A 20,793-nucleotide genomic window follows, 5' to 3' on the forward strand; every position below is an offset into this window, starting at 1 on the left:
GAGTTACAACAGCGGTTCCGAAGCAGTGACAGTTGTTGAGAAATCATTGTGCACTGCTGAAGCGATTACGCAGTTAAGCTGCAGTGCCCTGGCATGTCCGGAATATACTCCGAATGCTTTATGGAAGGGTTCTTTTTTTTTTTTCAGGGCAAATGAAATTCAATTTCTAAGTAATACATTAGCAAGCCTTAAATTAAAATTGCATTTGCTGGCAACATGTTGAACATTTTACACATTTCCTTGTTCTTAATATTCTAATGAAAACTTATGGTTGTGCTATCTCTTTTAATTGAGGTAAATTGTATCTTATTAAGAAATGTGTACTTTTAAGAAAAAAAGAAATTTGTACCAAAGGAATGTTCCAGCAATGCATGCTAGATGAACAGCTTCAAACCTGTGCCTTTGAAACTGTAGTTTTTAACAGCATACCTTTGCCATTCTACTATAGTAAGTAGAAATCTGCTTGCTTGGAGATCTTTGTGGAGGGAAGTCAGTTTATAAAGTGTTATGAAAGTTGCATAAAGCATAAAGACAGGGAAAAGGCACAAGCTGCTGTCAGGCTGTAGAAGACAGCTTTTAAACCAGAACCTTTCATAAATACTTTGAAAACAAAAGCAAATGAACTGAATGAAACAACAAAATGAAAATGCACCGTTTTGTTATTTTATGTGTAATTTACATCTTTGTGCATTCGTGCAGCAACTTGTCTACTTGAAACAGATGCAAATATCAAGAGACTAAACAAACATTACTTCCAGGCATTCTATGGTACAAGCGGTAAAGCACCTTTTATTGCCTGCCACAATGTACAAAAATAGCGTCTGCATAGCATGCACATTTACACAAAACACATGCTGCAAACGGCTCTTAAGCCCAGTGCGATAGCAGCCCTCAGTGGCTCTTGAGAAGCGCTCAGAATTTCTTTATCCAAACATGAAGGGAACCCTCCTTAGATAAAAAGAAGTCTTGATGTCTCCTAACACTAACTTTTCTAACAGTGGATTAAAACCCAACAAAGTAGTGTGCTTCACTAAGCTAAGATGTGATGGTTCGAACAGGCATATCTCACAGCTAAAAGCACACATGAAAAGTTGTAAACTCTGAAAGCCGAGACATGCACAATTTTTCACAACACCACAACTTTTCACAACACCAAAAGGCAAGTTGCAGAAGAGCTAGTGCATAAAATACGGCATATAGTCAGATTGGCAGGGCATATTTACAGTACGGATCACTTCCATCTGCTGCAACACAACCAGGCAAAGTAAAATATGTATCATCATTGGTCATGAAAGCACATGTTAGCTTTTATCTGGCAACCTAATCAGCATTACAGGTTAACTTGACTGAAAATATTTTAGGGTTAATCGTGCTTTACAGTATACATTTATTCTATGCAAAAATGCCAGCATACTTTGCCAAACTGCAAACATTATGCCCGTCTGAACGCACATACATCCTTTGGGCCCATAATTATACAGTGCACACACCGGGACATTAAACAAGGCACAAAGACAAGGAAGAAAAAAACTCTTGAGTAATCTTGTAGAAATAGTATGAAGATTCTGCATGATCATGTTTAATCACAGCCTAACAGTAAGAGCAAAAGTGTAAAAAAAAAAAAAGAAGTTAAAATCTCAACTGCATACAAGCTTGGAAAAATGTCTCGTATACTCTGCGAGCAGCACACCCAACTCTTTTCATGTTAAATAATGAATTAGTTGGCTCTGCATCAATCCCATATCAAAAGCTGTTACCCTCCTATGTGAGCTACAAATTCTGAATTGTGGTATTAATTGCACCAACTTAGATACACAGCAAAAATTTATACATTAAATGAAGCAATAATTTCCCTTAAAGGGGCCATGACTTGGTCGTCCAACTGTCCCTAGTTTGTCATTGTGACTGAGAGTAAAGGGGGCCAGTATGGTTATACCAACAAAAAAACCGGGCTCTTCTCAGCACACATTTTAACCAAAAATTTCAGTTTGAAATAGCTGCCTCTAAGTCCCTCTGATTGACAGTGACTGCAATTTGTTGGGAGCATGTACGCCCATTACCTCTTGCGTACTCATATCAACGAAACTTCACATTGCGGACGCATCGAGACCCAGTGGGCCGGCACAGAAAAGGCGCACTACGCCTTCTCCCACTTTCCCTGTCACACTCGCTATGCACCCTTTCCTCACCCAGACTCGTGAGAAAAGTATTCAATATGTGAGGAGGACAATCCCCTCACAAAGTTAAAAACGTTAAAAGAGCATCCCCAGTGGAGACGTTCTCTCTCTGGCTCCCCAACCTTGGACGTGTACCTTACTATCACGCGTAATGAGGCAAACCTATTTAACAGTGCGGACCTTTCCTCTTTAAGTGCTGCTTATTGCTCACAGCAATAAATATTGTTAGAGCTGACGCTGTTGGTTGCCTTATTCACCCCGAAGCAACGTAGCTGCAATTAGCCTCTCTACAGGATGGAAAGTGCTCGAGAACAGCTGTATGTGGCTGGACCCCGCGTGCACCTTCAGCCCTAGCCGCATGCAGAGCGTACCCTCCCACATTTTCGCGTTGCTTCTGTGACGTCAAGAAGTGTGGGGTGACCACTACGTCTGCTCTGAAGCATTCCGAAACCCTGTGTGCACCATGCCAGACTTGATCCACATGCTTCGGCACCTGATGGCACAGCAAGCACGTCACTGTCACATTGCACCCGCAATTATTTAACTCGCTTGATAAAGATATGTAGTACCAACTGGAGAACGCCTGCAGAAACTATCTTGGGCTTACCGGCATGACATACATTCAAAAGCAAAACCATTCATATACCACACACATTGCCCATGCAAAACACTCTTCATTTTGTTAGCTGCCAGTGTTGCTAGGCAGTCGTATAGTTCAAATGCTTTATAAAAAAATTTCAAATTCAAATTTTACCAGCTTGCTGTAGGACATATTTGGATTAACGTGCAATGCATAATTCAAGCTTGGCAATTTGGTGTCATGGCCCCTTTAAGTAGAACTAGATTGAGGTCCTCATATATTTGTTCTACCTAGCGTTTCATATTGCTTGATTTCTTAGAAATCACTCATATTAAAGGAAGGAGAAGTTTGTGAGAGGTAAGAAAAAGATGCCAAAGTGCTCTGAATGCACCACACCAATTACGCCGATTGAGCTGTCCAGGAGGATAGTGTATACGCTTGCATTTAATAGGACCTCTGCTTAAGTGCCCATTTACAGAAATGTGCATATATTAAAGATCTCTATTTTATATGTACAAAGCCAAGCAATGCACTGCTGGGCATTGGCCCTTGGGACCCAGGAAGCCGGCTTCACTGCAAGATACACCCGCTTTCTGTTTTTGGGTCCGCAGTGGAGTGGGAAGCAGTCTTCTCTTGCACTGCTGGGAGATCACCTTCGGCCTTGACAGCTGCCTTCTGTAGTTAACATCAGTGGAAAAGGAAAGGGCTGTTCATTAATGGCTTTCAAACAGCCATCACACGACTTGCATGCACATAACACTTCTGGGTGTCACGTTTGCAGTTGTAATAACCAATGCATTACATACATCTTAAAGCACTTCTTATTGTGCCTGTGACGAAAAACTGGGTGTCATGTGCAAAAGAACATGAGAACTTAGATGTCCGAATGATTATCGGTGGTGTAAGTAGGTGGTTTTCCTTTGTTGCTTTAGCAGTAATTACCAATTACATACACCAGAAGAATCAGCATCCTAGGTGGCATCTTTTAAAGACAGATGGTTGTGTTGCTGTTTTTGAAGTACTTTTAAATAATTTGTAAAGCTAACCAAACATTTTTTTCCAGATTACTGCTGTAAAAAAAAGAAAGCTACAAAGTATGTTTTAACAATGAAAGCTGCTTATATGTAGAGAAAGGTCTGCCGGCAACAGCATTTAAATGCGGCTTGCCCCTGCAGTGTTGCTATATTAAACATATCTGCCTGCATAATCATACTGGACAGCTACAGCAGCCGCTTCTACTGTATGTTTACTAGATAGCTAAGTTCCAAGCAATGCATGCAATTATGGAGGCCAAGGAGTCTTTTCTTGCTTATAGAGTGAACTGAGAGACTTGCCGAGTTTGCAGGGTCGGGAGCGCTGCTGGGCTGTACATAAAAAGCAGCGTAGACAACTGGAGTCCAGGCCTTGTCGTGAGCGGGCATCTGGAACTCCTCAGGGCTCACAAGGCCATACGTGGCCCGCAATTCCAGTTCTGGTGCATCCTTGGGCACCTTTTGGTGGAATCTACAGAAACATTTGTACAGCGACACACCTTATTCCACTGCCTGGCTAATTCAGAGGCAAGGTGCTGTGCAATAGCTATACGCGGTATTGTAGTATACAAATTTTTTTTTTCTAACATGCATGCTAACTGACCATGACGGGAGCTATGTGCTGAACTCATGTCAAATTTCCAATAATGTTTTGGTGTAGATCAGTCATCATTTGTGTGATTTGGGGTTTACCATCACAAAACAACATTACCCAGGATTTACAATCTGAGATACACTAATGCACACTTGAATCAAAGTGCATGGACATTCTAGTATTGTATCCCTGCTAGAGTGTGGCTCCCTATAGCACCTCCATGACCCCAGAGATTGTGAATGCGGGTCGGTGGGCAAACGGGCACTCTGGGTACAATCCCTGTGCCCCTTTCCTCTTTACAAATGCACCAGCAACCTTGCACTTAGCAGCGGAATGCCACAGCCATTCAGCTAACGATGAGCTTTCACTAATCTTATATCGATGAAATAAGTTGGAATGCTTCTGGCTGCAGATGCAGTTTTCTTGACCCGATGCGAGTGTTTGTATATTGTGCAAGTAGCTGCTTAACCTGAACAACTATTATTACTGATCACTGCATAGGGATACTTCAGGTGAACAAGAGAAACTGCTTAGTAAGGTGACTGACACCATTACTTTGCTCTCCCATATCTTCAAACTGTCAGTAAAATAAAAGTCTTGCTATTGCTACCCTGTCAACGAAGTGGGAACCAAGACGAAATGTATTAAAGCACTGTTCATTTCACTCAAGGCCAATTCTACCTAAGAAACAAACAAAATTAAAGGTGGGTTAAAAAGGAAAATGGCAAGACAAGTAGTTGACTTCCTTTTGATTCCATATAACATTTTGTCTTTTAACCATGTCACTGTTTACTCTTTTAGCTATTCCAAACAGCCAATAAGAATGTCTTTTTTTTTAAACATGCAGATGGTATTAAGAGCACACAAAACAATTTTGGCACAATTAAAGAACTCTTAAATGTAGAACTTCTTGTACAGGGTGTTTTTTTCTAGCTGCACCTAATTTTTAAGAATTGCCTGCAGCAGATAACGCAACCATTACTTCTACAACAAGTCAGAATGCTTAACTGATAATGAACATAATTACACGAATTAACTTTCTTATTAATCATTTCACTGCACATATTTCAATCTATGAATTGTAGCTAGTCAAGTCGCAAGGTGTATCGACTCTCCTAAAAAAGATAACTGGAACGTGAAGGCATTTTGTTGGACACTTCGAAAATTAATATCTTGAAACTGGTGCAGTCACGAGAGTTCGTTCCAAGTGGACACACCTTGCTAACTCACCAGCCATAATTCATAGATTGAAATGTGTGCTGTAATGTATCTAATTGCAAAAGTGAATTAGTGCAATTATGTTAATTATTAAATTAAGTGTTTTGATCTCTCACAAAAGTAATGGCCGCCTCATCGAGTAATTTAAATCAGGGGTTACAATTGTGCTATCTGCCAGAGGCAATTTTTAAAAATTTGGTGCAGCCAAAGAAAGAACACACCCTCATATCTGGGCAACATTGTCTCAACACAACATCGCTTTGCATGAAGCACAGAAGAGGATAATAAAGACAACCTTTCTGTGATGATATGCCTGGCTAGTACTTCGCCTGACATGACACGCACAGAGACACGTCCTAGGCTCCTTAGCCATAACAGTTTGAGAAAAATCTAGATGACTGGATGCTCACATGAAGCCATTTTCTCGCTCGCATTTCTCAAGGGTCCGCTTCACCAGGGGCGCGAGCTTGCGAAAGAAGAGGTGCTGGTCGATCTTTGCTGCAGAGCCAGGCCCCTTCATGGTACTGTACTGTCTGCAGATCTGCAGGGCATCCTGGTAGCCTGTGTAGTGGCATTCAGAGCAGAGCCATGAGTTTTCCTGCTTAGTGCATAATTCTTGCTATGGTACTGCATTAGATGTTAACATTGTGCCACAGAAGTGAAACATCACTTCGTGATGTCTTATTTTTGTAGTGCAATGTTAATGCTGAACACAAAATTTGCTATTTTACTTTTGGGGCACAATGTTGACGTCCAACACAGGATGACAGCAAGCTGGGCCAGTTGGATGTTATCCGTGGTGGCTGCGTAACCCAGTACACAGTGGATGTGCACATGTCGTTATTGCCTCTCTAAATCTGCCATGAGTTACACGAACCAGGAAGCCAGGTATAATTTGTTCTTCCAGTTAAACCACTCACTTTGTTATGCTAAAATTTTTCACACATTTGTAACCTTGCAATGCATTCCATTTAACTGCTTTTTCATTCATATACATACATTTCAAATTGGTCGTCCCTCTTCTTTTGCACTAAATACTCTCAAATGCATATATTGTAGCAAAAAGACTGAACCAGAGCCCTTGACAAAAATAATCGAGCTGCCCTGTGGCAATTTTTGCATTTTTCTAAATTTCTTATGCAACGCTGTTTGTCTGTTACTACTGCAGGATGGTATGGGATTGGCATGTGCATTGTAAGCCTCAAGACTAGGTGTGGTGCAAGATTAGAACATAAAGTTATAAAATACTATGCATAAAGGAACTTTACAAAGCCCCAGGCAATTAAAATTAATCTTCAGCACTCTACTATGGTGCCTCTCTCATGGCACCCAGGTATTGCTTTAGAACAATTAACCCCACCAGTCAATGAGGACATGCTAGGTACAAACGGGGCAGCAACAACTGACAGAGTTAAATTTGGTCTACAGCAACATTAAATAAAAGCAAGCTATACAGCCTGAAGCCTGGAGTCTAATAGAAGACAGACCCAAAAGGCATTTGCATAGACATTAATCACATTATGTATGTGACGATGAATAAATATGAATGAATTGTACCAATTTATAGAAAACAGGAAAATCTGAGAGAAACTAGAGGAAAGAGAAAGGGGTAGCTTTGCTGTCTCACTGGACTGCAGGCACCTGAAGAGGCATGAAGCAGAGAGAGAGAGGAAGCGGCACGGTTAGTGTAATAAATCCCAGCTTCTTACACTTGTGGCTTTCCTGCAAGGCTCTGATTGCATCTCCGCACTTCTCCTGTGCCAACAAGTTTTCTCCCGCGTAGCAGTAGGCCTGTGAGACGAAAGCATTCAATGCATGCACCTTTTAGTCTGTAACAAGAAACATGTCGCCTGCTGCAGGCTTCACAGAAAGTTGCTCGGTACGTTTAACACACAAGACTACTTATACCAGATAACAAAGCAGAGATGGGTGGAAAATCACAGCAGAAGAAATTAGCCGGACAAAATAGAAACACGTAAAACCTAAGCCTGTATCACATGTTCGCATCATGAATATACTTTTTCTGTCCCCATCCACGAGTGGTGAGATTAGACATTTGCAACTTACATAGGAGAGATAGAAGACGGCCTTGAGAATGAGAAATTTCCTCCAACGTCCAAACTTGGATGCTTCAAGACTGGCAAGGGAATCCGCTGCATGAAAAGCAAGACTACTGTGTCATGGCAGGAGAAACAGTGATTGCGTCTTCTGAAACTGTCCAAGCTCCAAGGGATAGTGAATTAATGATGTTGATAGCACAGTTCCCTAACGCTGTACTAACATACCGCTAGTAATTATTTACTGCCCTTTACAATGAACACCACTGGAGCTTGTGTGTCACCAGCAAAATCAGTATCACTACCATGAACTGCACAACACTTGTCGCACTGAAGTCCTCTGATGGTGCTTGCTTGTCAGATTACAGGTGCATTAATGCACAGGAACTGCTAGTCGCGTGACTTCTAGGAATAGCCATGAGCCTCACGAATTCTTTATTTAAGTGTAGCAATTACGATGCAGCATAAGCAAAGTACCTTTCCAATCATTTCATAGCAGTACATCAATGTTGATCAGCCAATCACTTGGCACCATACAATGGAGCTATGTGTCGAATTGGGTAAGAACACGCCTATGTACACAACGCTGAGGTACAAGCGCCACAGTTTCTAACATTACTATCAGTTCACTAACAAAAATGAGCAGCTATCATGAACGGAACAGGGGCCGCATTCTCGCCTGATCACCCTTCTAGAGATATCACTTTCAACGGACACTGATTGGCTAAGCCAGCGGGACAGATCTCCAGAAAGTGATCAATAGAGTTGGGATTTTGCTCATCGCATTCAACAACAGGTAACATTTAGCCTGGCAAGGAGCAATAGTGGTTTGCTCTGCCTCTGTGCCACAGCATCCAAACCACTTGTGCTGTCTATCATTTCTTCAAATTTGCAACAACTGTGAAAGCACCACTTTTATTTCATATGCATCATGTGTAACTGAAAGACTGACCTTATCGCAACTAGATAGTTTCATTTTCATTCCAGGCACTTGCCTACATCAGGGTGCGTAAGAGGGCCTACATCAGGGTGCGTAAGAGGTTTACCATTAAACTATCAGACTATTGCATTTTGGCACACAATGCTTTGTGTATTCTGCATACTGGAGTGTATGCTGCGCGGAGACCTGCTATATGAGGGTGTGATGTCATTCAAGAGCGATCGATGGGGCTGGCTATCGAATCCTGCAAGGTTGCATACAGTGAGCCCGTGTGAGAGACAAAAGCAACATCTGTTTGGGTTGCTTACACACTTTTTGGCTCCTTCCCTCAGAGCACGATAAGCGCTTGACACGTGCAGAGGCACTTGTGCGACTTTGAGAACCATTGATAAATCTGGATTCACACAGAGTTCAACTGCGAGGCTGGAAACAGCAGGGATTGACGTAAAGGCAGAGCTTGAAACCTTATATTCTGTAGCAGAAAAGTTGGATGGTTCTGCTCAGGAAAAACATGCGAGGAAGTGCTACAATGGGTGATTGCATTCGTCAAAAACAGTAAATGGTGATTGCCACATAAATGTAAAATGAGCACTGCAGGTTTTTACTTTTTGTCTGTGTATAAGTGGGCCTCTAGTCACCCTGCCGACTTTAAGAATACCTTAAAGGAGAAAAGACAATTTGACGAAGCAGCCACTTGAGATGTTCTTGACAAATTTTTTTCAATGGTAAAGAATAATGCAACATGTGTTTTGGTGGACTAAGCATAATAAACAGTCCGATGCTAATAAAAACAACAAACTGAACTTATTTTGGTGCTGCATACACCGTCCCTGAACGTGTCCAGATTTTTTTTTTTTTTTTTGTCTTGTCTGTCCAGATTTTAGTAATGTTCCTGTCCAGGTTTTCTGAACACTAGTGATCAACAAGCAATATGGCACCAGAATGAAAACAAACCAATTGCAATACGTCACCGTTGTGGCACAGTCTATGTCATCACTGTGCATCTGTGCACACCCCTTCCGATTAATAGACCCATAGCACTGAGACTTGATGAGCCAGTACTGCAATGCATTCAGCACAACAATCCAGCGAACAACGGCAGTGCTGTGTACCTTGCATACTTATCACAGCCTCATTCAGCACCATATGCCACAGTTTCTGATCATCTCAACTGTTTTTAACACGGCAGCCAATTTTGGGCGTTGGATGTTATAGCAGTATTCTAAACTTTCTAATAATCTTAATGCACTACTGCAGCTTTCGCATGTACGAGCACTACCAATAGTAATACTAATGATAATGCGCTTTGTATGTTCGCACATATTGTCACAGAGTTCTGTCAACTTGACCAACTAACCGGTGCTCAACCAGTGCCATTAAACAAAATTGATCGGCCATACAGCCCGATCAAAACAAACAAGCCTCCCGGCAGCACTTTCAACAGGATAGTGAGTTTTATTTATTATGGCTTCAGCCTCACCTGCTGAAGTGTACATCTTTGATGTCTCATGGGCAAGAGCAGAGATGAGTCCTGGGGCATGCTTCATCTCAATGGCTCGGCCAATGGTCACTGCAATAGTAGAATTATAAAGGTGTCATAACTAGTCCTAATACCAAACCAAAGAACCAGCACTATTCATGCTAGGAACTAAGGTTGATAACAGCAAACACGGTTAGCTTTAAACATGCACACTGCCCATATCACTGTACATACACATTATACACTAAGAAGGAAACAAAACCTACTGCTTTGCAAGACGAAGTTCCCCACAAAACTAGCTCAAAACATTTTATGGAACTCGTGTCCAACCATGACATTCACAGCTTCACAAGCAAGAAATACTAATGATAGTAAACAGTTGCTACTTGCATTGTTAAAACTACTACAATCACTCCTGCACGTATTCATCTTTAAAATATAGATGAAGACACAATAAGTGTATAGTAATAATTCTAGAACAGTGTCTGTCTGTCGAAAAAGTTGCAGCCTCATCCAAAAGGCGAAGCGTTGATAGTGTTAGCAAAGTATTAGACAATAACACAAAGTAAGGCTCGTAGTTTTATAGGCCATATAAATTGCATTAAACATTCGCTTGCTAACTAAACAAGCATAGTGTGCAGTAATCAGTCACGTTGGCTTTCATAATTATTCATATACTGCCAATGTTGAAGCATGCTTGTGCAGAAAGAAAAAGATGAGAAGGAGAAGACTGCAGGAATGTTTATATAACACGAGTATCCCAAGCTCAGGGGTGGTTCTGGGAGTGAATTGTACTGATGCGCACCCTTATTTGTATTCCTTTAATCATTCACAGCATGATGGTGCATTGGAAGCAAAGTAACTGCAAATAAAAAGGGAGCCCAAAAACCATTCACAAATAAGTACTTGTGGAACATGCACACGATACCTTCCTGTGCTTCAGCGGTGCACTGGTTGATGTAGGCAGTTGAAACTCGCGAGTCCAGATCTGATCCTGGCACTGGTTGCTGCCTCAGTTGTCCTACATACTTGTCCTGGTCCAAACAATAATGGCACGTATTCGAGCAAAGGCCACTACTACTCAAGCAGACTTTGTATAGCTATCTCCACATCCACATTTTTGTTTTTTTACACTTTGTTCTTTTGAAAATTTTTCACAAAATTTTTTGCAAGTGCTATAACATTAAAAAATGCTAAATGCTTCTGCCCGTCAGCAGATTTGTACAAGACAAGCAGCTTCAAGGACAAGCAGCTTCAGCTGTATTTTACATGCTTCTGATATGATCGGCTGAGGTTGCTGTTCAGAAATACTATTGTTTTAACCACAGCTTATGGAGTTGTTCGATGAAAGTTGCTCTGCTCAGTTGACTGTGTAATATGAAACTTCAAGAATCGAGAAAAAACAGATCTGGCACATGAAGACGTCAAGTCATAGCATTTTCTATCTGGCTCAATGTTACACAACCTAGAGTCCTTTGTGCAAGCAGTGGAAGAGAAATGCAGCAAATGCTGATGGCATATGACACACTTCTACACTGCACTTTACTATGGACTGTAAGTGCACGAAAGCCTGGAACGACGACTTACGCCTTGTCTGGAGTTATACTAGCACAGAATAGAACCTTTGTTATAGCTTAGAAGCAAAGCTGCAGTCACCTTCATTGCACTGAAGTAGCCAGCAGCTTTCCTGAGACACTTGTGGACATCCTTTGCTTCATCCATGTTGATGCTGGAACAAGTGCATCTGATGTCTCAGCTTGTCAACACCAGAAAATTCCATTATAACTCCTGCATCTGAACTAGGTAAACATTTATGCAGCAGCTGAATATTCAGCTTGTGACACTCGGAGATTGGTACTGGAAAGGCAGGCTTACTCCTCCTTGGCAGCAATGGACGACGCATGCTTCATGTGCCAAATCCCCACATTCTGACAGATTGAGACCAGCTCAAAGACTGCATCCGACTGCACACTGCACAGGAAGGAGACAACATGAACATACAGCAATCCGAAATTGCATCAAACATAGTCACTTATTTATTCATTCACTTCAATTATCCTCTTAGCCCTGAGACCATTACAGAGAGGTGTAGTTGTCACACAAGAAAAGAATGAGAAAAATTAATTACAACTACATGCACAAACCAATAACGAAGACAGAGGAAGCACAGGGGAAATTACTTTTACGTTTAATTGAAATACTACAAAAAAAAAAGAAAATGAAAGGATTTGAAAGTCATTGTAACTAACAAGAAATTGAGCCTCTCAAATCCATTTTATCGGAGATACTTTTACTCATAAAATACAAAAAGGGCTTCGATTAGTCTGACAAAGATGGTAAATACAAGTGTTGTACACACAAAAAGCAAATACACAACCCAAAGAGAAACTCGCACGTATTCACTGGCATGGGTGCACCAAAACTGTACACTAAGCGTGGCTATAGCTAATGTAACAAGACATTCACTATGTTGCATATCCCAATAAGAATAACTTGTGTACACCTTGGTATTGTTACGCGCGAAGGAGACCGTTTATAACCCTGACGGATGAAGGGGACCGTTTACTTTAGGTCGCGAAGGTGAGCGCAAGAGCGGTCAGCTGGTTTATCAACTGAGCGTCGTTCTCTTCTTCCTTCTTCCACTCGGGACCGCAAGCACGTTCACTGGTCTTCGTTTTCTTCATGCGTAACATTCCTCTCGTCGCAGACGAAGCCCGCCGGGCGAGTCAATCCATGTGTCTTGACGTGAACAATTTCAAGCGGGCGACATGGACCACTTGTGTCTTGGCAGCTCGTCTACCACTCGCCGTGAGGCGAGCTATGTTATACGTGACTTCCGTGAGTCTGCTAATAATCACAAACGGTCCATCGTAGGTGGCCAAAAGCTTTTGGCATAACCCGCGTTTCCGTACTGGAGTCCACAGCCAGACTAAATCACCAGGGCGATAGGTTACCGGACGGTGGCGAATGTCGTAGCGTACTTTTGATCTGTCCTGCGATGCCAAAGTGCGCAAACGAGCAATACGACGAGCTTCTTCGGCGAGGCAGAGAGTCTCGGCGACAGTGGAATTTTCGTGACTGCAGAAGGGGAAAACAGTGTCGATTGTGTACCGGGGTGGCCGTGCGTACAGCAGGAAGAAAGGGCTATAGCCGGTGGTCTCGTGCTTGGCGGTGTTGAATGCGTACGTGATAAAAGGCAGTACGTCATCCCAGTTCTTGTGGTCGGATGAAACGTACATAGATAGCATGTTTACAATAGTTCGGTTGGTACGCTCCGTAAGCCCATTCGTCTGTGGATGGTATGGTGTCGAGTGACGAAAGTGGGAATCACACAAACGAAGCAGCTCCTCTACGACGTCCGCTGTGAATTGTCGTCCACGGTCGCTGATGATCACGCGGGGCGGACCATGTCGCAGGATCACATATTGCAGCAGGAATGTTGAAACGTCAGTGGCAGTTGCGGAGGGCACGGCCGCCGTCTCGCAGTAGCGTGTGAGGTAGTCGACGCAAACAACTATCCAGCGGTTTCCCTTGGCTGATTTGGGAAATGGGCCTACGAAGTCAATGCCCACTTGTTGGAAAGGCGTGCTTGGAGGCGGGATCGGCTGCAGAAGACCTGCCGGAGCAGTAGATGGCCGTTTGTGGCGCTGACACTGCACGCAGCTGGCCACATACGTCTCAACAGATTGTCGCATTCCAGGCCAATAAAAGCGTTCCTGAATCCGGTAAAGCGTCCTCGCCGAACCCAGATGGCCAGACGTAGGGTCGTCGTGCATAGCACGCAGAATTGCTGTGCGAAGGCTCTCCGGCACCACTAGGAGAAAACGTGCGCCAGTGCTGGAAAAGTTCTTCTTATAGAGGAGTCCATCACGTACACAGAAATGGTTTGCTGTCGTCGAGGCGGTCGTAGCGGTGAAGAGCGGTGTTAATTTGTCGTCTTTTCGCTGTTCGGTTTTGAAGCAGTCGAAGTCTGGAAAACGCGGCGACACAGAAGCCACGAGGTGATCGAAGTCATCGGCGTCACAGTCCGTAGTACTAAGTGGCATACGCGAGAGACAGTCCGCATCAGCGTGTCGTCGACCACTCTTATAAGAGACGGTGAAGCTGTATTCTTGCAGTCGGAGCGCCCAGCGCGCAAGGCGGCCACAAGGGTCACGAAGATTCACAAGCCAACACAACGAGTGGTGGTCGGTGACCACTGTAAAGGGGCGTCCATACAGGTAAGAACGAAACCGCTGAACCGCAAATATTACCGCGAGGCATTCTTGTTCCGTCACAGTGTAATTCTGCTCGGGCCTACTTAATGAGCGGCTTGCATATGCGATCACGTGTTCGCGGTCACCGCAGCGTTGAACTAGGACGGCACCAATACCTATGCCACTGGCATCCGTATGGAGTTCTGTCGGAGCTGAAGGACTGAAGTGTTGAAGAACCGGTCGTGACGTCAGCAGGAACTTCAACTGACGAAAAGAAGAGTCGCACTCCGGAGTCCACTCAAAGGGGGTGTCCTTTCGTAGCAGGCATGTCAGCGGATGCGCAACGTCGGCGAATTTAGGAATAAATCGGCGGAAATAGGAACAAAGCCCCAGAAAACTACGGAGCTCCTTGACACAGCGCGGTGCACTGAACGCTTCAACGGCTGCTGTTTTCTGGGGATCAGGGCGGATGCCATCCTTGTCGACGAGGTGCCCAAGCACAAGGGTTTGGCGGTCTCCGAAGTGGCATTTCTTAGAGTTTAAAACTAGACCAGCGTTTCTGATGCAGTTCAGGACAATATCCAGACGCGAGTTGTGTTCGCTGAAGGTGCGGCCAAAGATGACGACGTCGTCGAGATAGCACATGCAGATGTTCCACTTCAAGCCCCGCAATACAGTGTCCATAAATCTCTCGAAAGTTGCCGGAGCGTTGCACAATCCAAATGGCATCACATTAAATTCGAAGAGCCCGTCAGGGGTTACAAAGGCAGTCTTCTCCTTGTCGTCAGGATGCATCGGAATTTGCCAATAGCCGGATCGTAAATCTACTGAGGAAAAGTAAGAGGCGGAATGAAGGCAGTCTATTGCGTCATCAATACGTGGGAGTGGGTACACGTCCTTTTTTGTTACAGCATTCAAACGGCGATAGTCGACGCAAAATCTCCAAGATCCATCTTTTTTTTTAACAAGAATCACTGGAGCTGCCCACGGACTTGCTGACTCTTGTACGACTCCCTTTTTCATCATTTCGTGCACTTGTTCGTTGATAATCTGGCGCTCTGATGGTGAAACACGATATGGCTTTTGTCTAATCGGATTTGCCGAACCCGTGTTGATGGTATGGCGCGTTCGAGACGCAGGGATTGCAGGTATTTTGTCCTTCTGCGCAAAGTCGAATACCGAAACGTGCTTCGAAAGCACACCCACTAACGTTCGGCGTTCACTCGTGCTGAGCGATTTATTGACCATCGACAAAAGGGCCGTTTCCGAACTGTGGCCGTCAGGTTCTTCCGACACATCTGGAAGTTGAGTCACTGATAAGGACGCGTGTTCCCTGGCGAAGGCTAATTTCATGCCGTCAGATAGTATAACGGGCTCCTTAGAACAGTTTACGGTCCATAAGCCAGTGCGTCCGCCTTTGATCGACACCACACAATGTGGAACCAAAACATTCTTCTTCATACAGTTAAAGTGCATCGGTTCTACGGTAGCTTCGAAGCAGTCGGAATCGGCGCCGCAACAGACAACGGGAACGCAAACGGTAGATGATGCAGGTATGACCGTATCACCACAAACACACAGTGTAGTTTCGCGATCTACAGGGTTCTCCAGGAGTCCTGATGGAATCCTACCACTTAAGAATACTTTTCCGGTGCGGCAGTCGACAGTAGCACCACACTCCCGTAAGAAGTCCATGCCGAGAATAATATCATGGGTCGACCGAGGAATAATTACGAACTCTGTCGTAATAACATGGCCTCCCAAAAATACGTCAGCACTACACACACCAATAGGTCGCAACGGCTCACCACTCACTCCACAGAACTTTGAATCTTCGTCCCATTTAAACAAAACCTTTCGCCCTAACACGTGTTTAAACGAGACACTCATGACCGAAATTGTTGCGCCTGTGTCCACCAGAGCCATCACAGGGACATTATCTACAAGCACGCGCACTTTGTTTTTCAGCATCAACACAGGAGGTATTTCTGTCAGTAGCACGTCTCCAGCGACCTCACCTCCATCGGCCGCGCTAGCTAGTTTTCCGGTGACGAAGGGGACGCGGTGCGACGCAGCGGTGAGGGAGAACGGGGAGCACGACGTTGCGGTGGGGGTGTCAAACTTCTGTCAGATGCTGGGGAGCGATTCCGGGAGCTGCTCGGCCAATACTCGTCGCCAGACGATACGTGTGCTGGCCACGGGGCACCGTGTGGCCGTTCGGAGGGCCGAAAAAACTCTGACGGCTGGCCATACCACGTGGTTATACGCTGGTTGCAAAACCGCGATATATGACCCGGGACACCACAGGAATAACACACCGGGAGAGGTCTAAACCTTGGTCGTTCGTCGGTGAAGCGGATATTATCATTTTCCCGCGTGTAGTGGGTTGGTTCGTGGCGAGTGTCACGATGATACATCGGGCGTCGAGAAGGCGTGCGCTGAGTGCGTTGGTCATAGCGCGGAGTCGGCGGGCGTGTTGTCATCCTCGACTGTGGGGCTGCGCTGTACTCCACGGCCGCTGCGGTAACCATCGGTTGCCAAGGGGCCGAATGTGGCGCCGTCATAGCCTCACGTGACGTGTACACGCCATGGTGGTCACCAGTGGAATGCGACAACCCTTCGCGGCGGGAAAGTTCCTCGCGAACAATCTGTCGGATGGTCGAAGGAAGGTCGAGGCAAGGACTCGTGTCCACACTGGCAACCGTCGTAACGTTTGCCAACCGACCAAACTTTGGCGCAATCCGACGCATCTTTAGCGTTTCAAAAGTTCTGCAGTGCCGTATGACATCGGACACAGAACTGAGGCTCTCCTTTCCAATTAGAAAATTGTACACATCCTCAGCCACTCCTTTCAGCAAATGCCCAACTCTATCTTCTTCCGACATGCGAGCATTGACCACCTTGCACAGCTTTAACACTTCTTCGATGTATGTTGTGCATGTCTCACCTGGTAGCTGCGCCCGTTGCGACAGTGTCTGCTCCGCACGCTTTTTTTTGGCGACTGAGTCCCCAAAACACGCCTTTAACTCGTCAACAAAATGGTCCCACGTCGTAAGCGCGTCCTCGTGGTTCTCATACCACACGAGGGCGGTATCGGTCAGGGAGAACACCACGTTGGTGAGCTGAGCGGTTGCATCCCACCCGTTGGATTTGCTCACTCGTTTGTAGTGGACGAGCCACTCGTCGGCATCTTCCCCCGCTTTGCCTCCGAAGGTGGGTGGAACTCGGTAGTATGGCAGCGGACTGCTAGGCGCTGCCCTCGGAGTGGCTCCTTCTTCTGGCATGTCGAAGATGGTCACGGCTGATGGCGGGAGGCCGGCAAGTCGACGGCTTCGACGAAGCTGCGGCAGTGATGGTTCCGTTGTTGTGAGCGATACCCAGCACCTCCACCACTTTGTTACGCGCGAAGGAGACCGTTTATAACCCTGACGGATGAAGGGGACCGTTTACTTTAGGTCGCGAAGGTGAGCGCAAGAGCGGTCAGCTGGTTTATCAACTGAGCGTCGTTCTCTTCTTCCTTCTTCCACTTGGGACCGCAAGCACGTTCACTGGTCTTCGTTTTCTTCATGCGTAACAGTATTAACTATGTGCCTTTTTCTGAGTTCAGTCGGAATATTGATCTGCTAACTTGTTGAAGCTTATAAACATAAAAAAAGAAACTTCTTGCCATTCAGCCTTTCAAAGTAAAATGTCCATAATAATGTTATCTGAACAGTAAGTACTCAACATGACTTGGGTGCAATACAAACAGTAATGAATAGCAATGACATAACATGAACATTAGTGCAAAGCTCATACATAACACCTGATTCATAAAGGACATGTGAATGATATTTGTTACTGTGGTTATCACTTCTTCTAATTCATTTTTTTTAACCCGAATACACTCATTAATTCATTTGACCCACCTCTTAATTCAACTATGTTCAAACATTGCAAATCGTACCCATACATGTCAGACATATTTAAATTTGGACGTTGTAGAACGCAACGCAATTTTTAATACCTCCATGTAGTCCAGTTATGCCAACTGTATAATAGATATATACAGGACAAAATTTCCGCAGAAACCATCTCAGGATGACTGTCAACATTAATGCAATTAGCATTGAAGCAATGTAGCGACACAATGTATGGGAGAGGCCTTTGCCCTGCAGTGGGCGTAACCAGGCTGATGATGATGATGATGAGCGACACGAGGTATTGACAGTGCCGAAACGCAACATGCATGAGACGTACTGCAGCCGGGCTCCTTTCTTGTGCTTCCTTCCAGACATGCTGCGCCATCTAGTGGTGCCGTTACGAAATTCGTGTGTGGCACGTGTCAGAATTTATGTGATGCCAGTTCAATTCCATCCAGCACCGAAGAAATTCCAAAGGGTTTTTTTTGTTTTTTTGTCATTGGAGACTGACCCAGTGACCCAAGTTGGTCTGCCGCAGTTCGATGCTCTACCCATTATACCATGAACTACCCAATGACCAAAGTTGGCGTTAGAGGGGTTGGACACAAATGAGCAGATGGACACACTGCAAACTGAGTAAAGTTCCCAAAGAATACTAATTGCATTAAAATACACGAAGGAACAGCAACAATTTATGTGATGTCCAACATCAGACAGTTTCTTACACAAAGTAAAAAGCAGATAGCATAAGTAAAGGAAATTATGCAAAATCCCCCATACTTTACTGAAATATCAAAACTCACAGTGGTGTTTGTCCCAGCATGGTCTGGGTCCAGCGAAACCTTGTGGTGTTCCTCAGCTTGCTCTCCCCTCCCTTTTCGTCAGGGGCCAGGATCATGCCAGCAAAAAGTGCCAGGTAAGTGTTCAGGGCCGTTTCAATTGTGCCGATGTCATTCATAGGGTCTGTCAGCAAGTCGAGGAGGTGGTTTCTCGCCAGACGCAGGTCACTGTAATCGGGCAGCAATGCACAATTGCCAGTCAAGCATTAAACGGTAAGGTGGGATCACGTTAACAAAGCACTTCTTCAGCTGGCCAGCAGTGCAAACTGAATTTTAAATACTTCTCACCACAAAGTGCTAATGTTTTCGGAAAAGCTCTGCGACTGTTACTCTCCAAACAACACCTCCAAGCTGCTCATTATCTTCAAACAGAATGCGGTTTTGCCAGACAACTCGCGAGCAAGCGAAAGTGGCGATATGTGCAAAACTACACTGCAAATTATGTAATTGCCAATCGATTACCTGGACAGTCGCGTAAGATTGAAGATATGTTTATCAGACACTGACGGCGACAACAAGCTGGGCACAGAGAACATGCGGGTTTTTACGGTTGAGAAGTTGACCGAGCCGTTGTCAATGCAAGCGAGTTCCGCGATCGGAAGTTCATTTTTACTTTACTGCTAATATCGGCTCTTTCTAAGCTGAAAAATGAGCAGTATCTCTCGCTAATTCAGGATCGCGAAAGGCTAGTTTACGCAGTATCAAGACTAACGCGCTTGCGTCATTTGTCGATACTGAGGTACCGAAGTGCTTGCTTCGTGCAGCTATGGCATTGGAATTCGTGTTATTTCGCCTCGATGACAATACTTTCCAGAATGAAAGCGCGTGTATTTCAAGCTCATTTGCGATTACGGTGTTTCGATTACGGTTGAGCGCTGTAAAGCACCGGATGCACAGCTGGGCGAGCTAACCTGCAGAGCTTCAGTGCTTGGCTGTCCATGGCAAGCATTTTGAGGTCAAAGTTGACAATGCCGGTGGCTTTTAAAGGGTTTCGGTGAAACCAGAAGGCCATGGTGGTTCCAGAATATGTGCTGGGCGCTAAAGATATGAGATTTACACAATTCACACGCACGAAGTATTACCAGCCCACAACTGCACAGCACAAACCAAAACAAGCCGACCGACAAGCGCGTCATGGCTCGTCTGTCGTAAGAAAAAAAAAGTAAATCTTCTAGTTTATCATTTAAGAAAAACTAATTTTGTTATTAATTATCAGCAAATAAATACCCACTCTGCAAAAGCTTTTTGGGGTACTGTGAAAATGTTAAAAAAAATAGTAGTACATTGACGCTCCCTAGCGGCGGTGCTTGGGTGCTACGGAATCTTTCCGTCCTTCCATTTCCATTCAATGCTTTTACGGTCAGCTGTAGTGCTTGACCTAGTGCGATGCTATGGAATTTCACGATTGCGTGTGACGGGACCTCAAAAATGAATTGAATTCAATCGGCAGTAATAACTATACACTTATTTCCTTCCTGTTCGAAAAGGAAACACCATCAAACGCAAAACTTCTTTTGGCGCAGTTTGTCTCGCAAACGTTCGCTGTCTACCTGCATAGTACATTTGCGCTTGGCGTTTACGTTTGCTATTGTACAATAGCAGTTTCCGACACACCGTGCAACAAACAATTCTTGAAATAAATTATTGATTTCACTTTATTTGGCGGACGCTTGACGTAGCCTCGCTTCGCTGGATACATCAGGGAGCACCATTTTGCCACTCTCATTTTGTAGTCTTTTATCGTAAGACTCTTCAAACTTTTCCAAAAATCTTACGAT

At 44.5% G+C, this 20,793-nt stretch overlaps 1 protein-coding gene across 1 annotated transcript; it reads right to left on the bottom strand.

Annotated features, from left to right (window-relative positions):
• Positions 1 to 761: 761 nt before the first annotated feature.
• On the bottom strand, positions 762 to 20,159 carry LOC142588303 (BRO1 domain-containing protein BROX-like). Its single transcript, XM_075699891.1, has 11 exons — positions 19,927 to 20,159; positions 18,980 to 19,183; positions 11,954 to 12,049; positions 11,735 to 11,807; positions 11,007 to 11,112; positions 10,079 to 10,168; positions 7,669 to 7,754; positions 7,311 to 7,392; positions 6,012 to 6,162; positions 4,092 to 4,260; positions 762 to 3,432 (listed from the first exon to the last, which is right to left on the bottom strand). The coding sequence occupies exons 1-11, from the start codon at positions 20,025 to 20,027 to the stop codon at positions 3,328 to 3,330; spliced, it is 1,263 nt and encodes a 420-aa protein (XP_075556006.1). The 5' UTR covers positions 20,028 to 20,159; the 3' UTR covers positions 762 to 3,327.
• Positions 20,160 to 20,793: the final 634 nt, after the last annotated feature.

Source organism: Dermacentor variabilis, chromosome 7 (genome assembly GCF_050947875.1).
Source record: "Dermacentor variabilis isolate Ectoservices chromosome 7, ASM5094787v1, whole genome shotgun sequence".
In the NCBI taxonomy this organism is placed as follows: Eukaryota; Metazoa; Arthropoda; class Arachnida; order Ixodida; family Ixodidae; genus Dermacentor; species Dermacentor variabilis.

Bases quoted from the DNA above. Each gene is read 5' to 3' on its own strand.
- LOC142588303 (XM_075699891.1), bottom strand. From the start codon at position 20,027: ATGGCCTTCTGGTTTCACCGAAACCCTTTAAAAGCCACCGGCATTGTC. The intron at 11,808-11,953 runs GTAAGCCTGCCT...CACTTGTTCCAG, and splicing joins TCCATTGCTGCCAAGGAGGA to CATCAACATGGATGAAGCAA. The intron at 4,261-6,011 runs GTGAGCATCCAG...ATGTTTCTGTAG, and splicing joins GAGCGAGAAAATGGCTTCAT to ATTCCACCAAAAGGTGCCCA.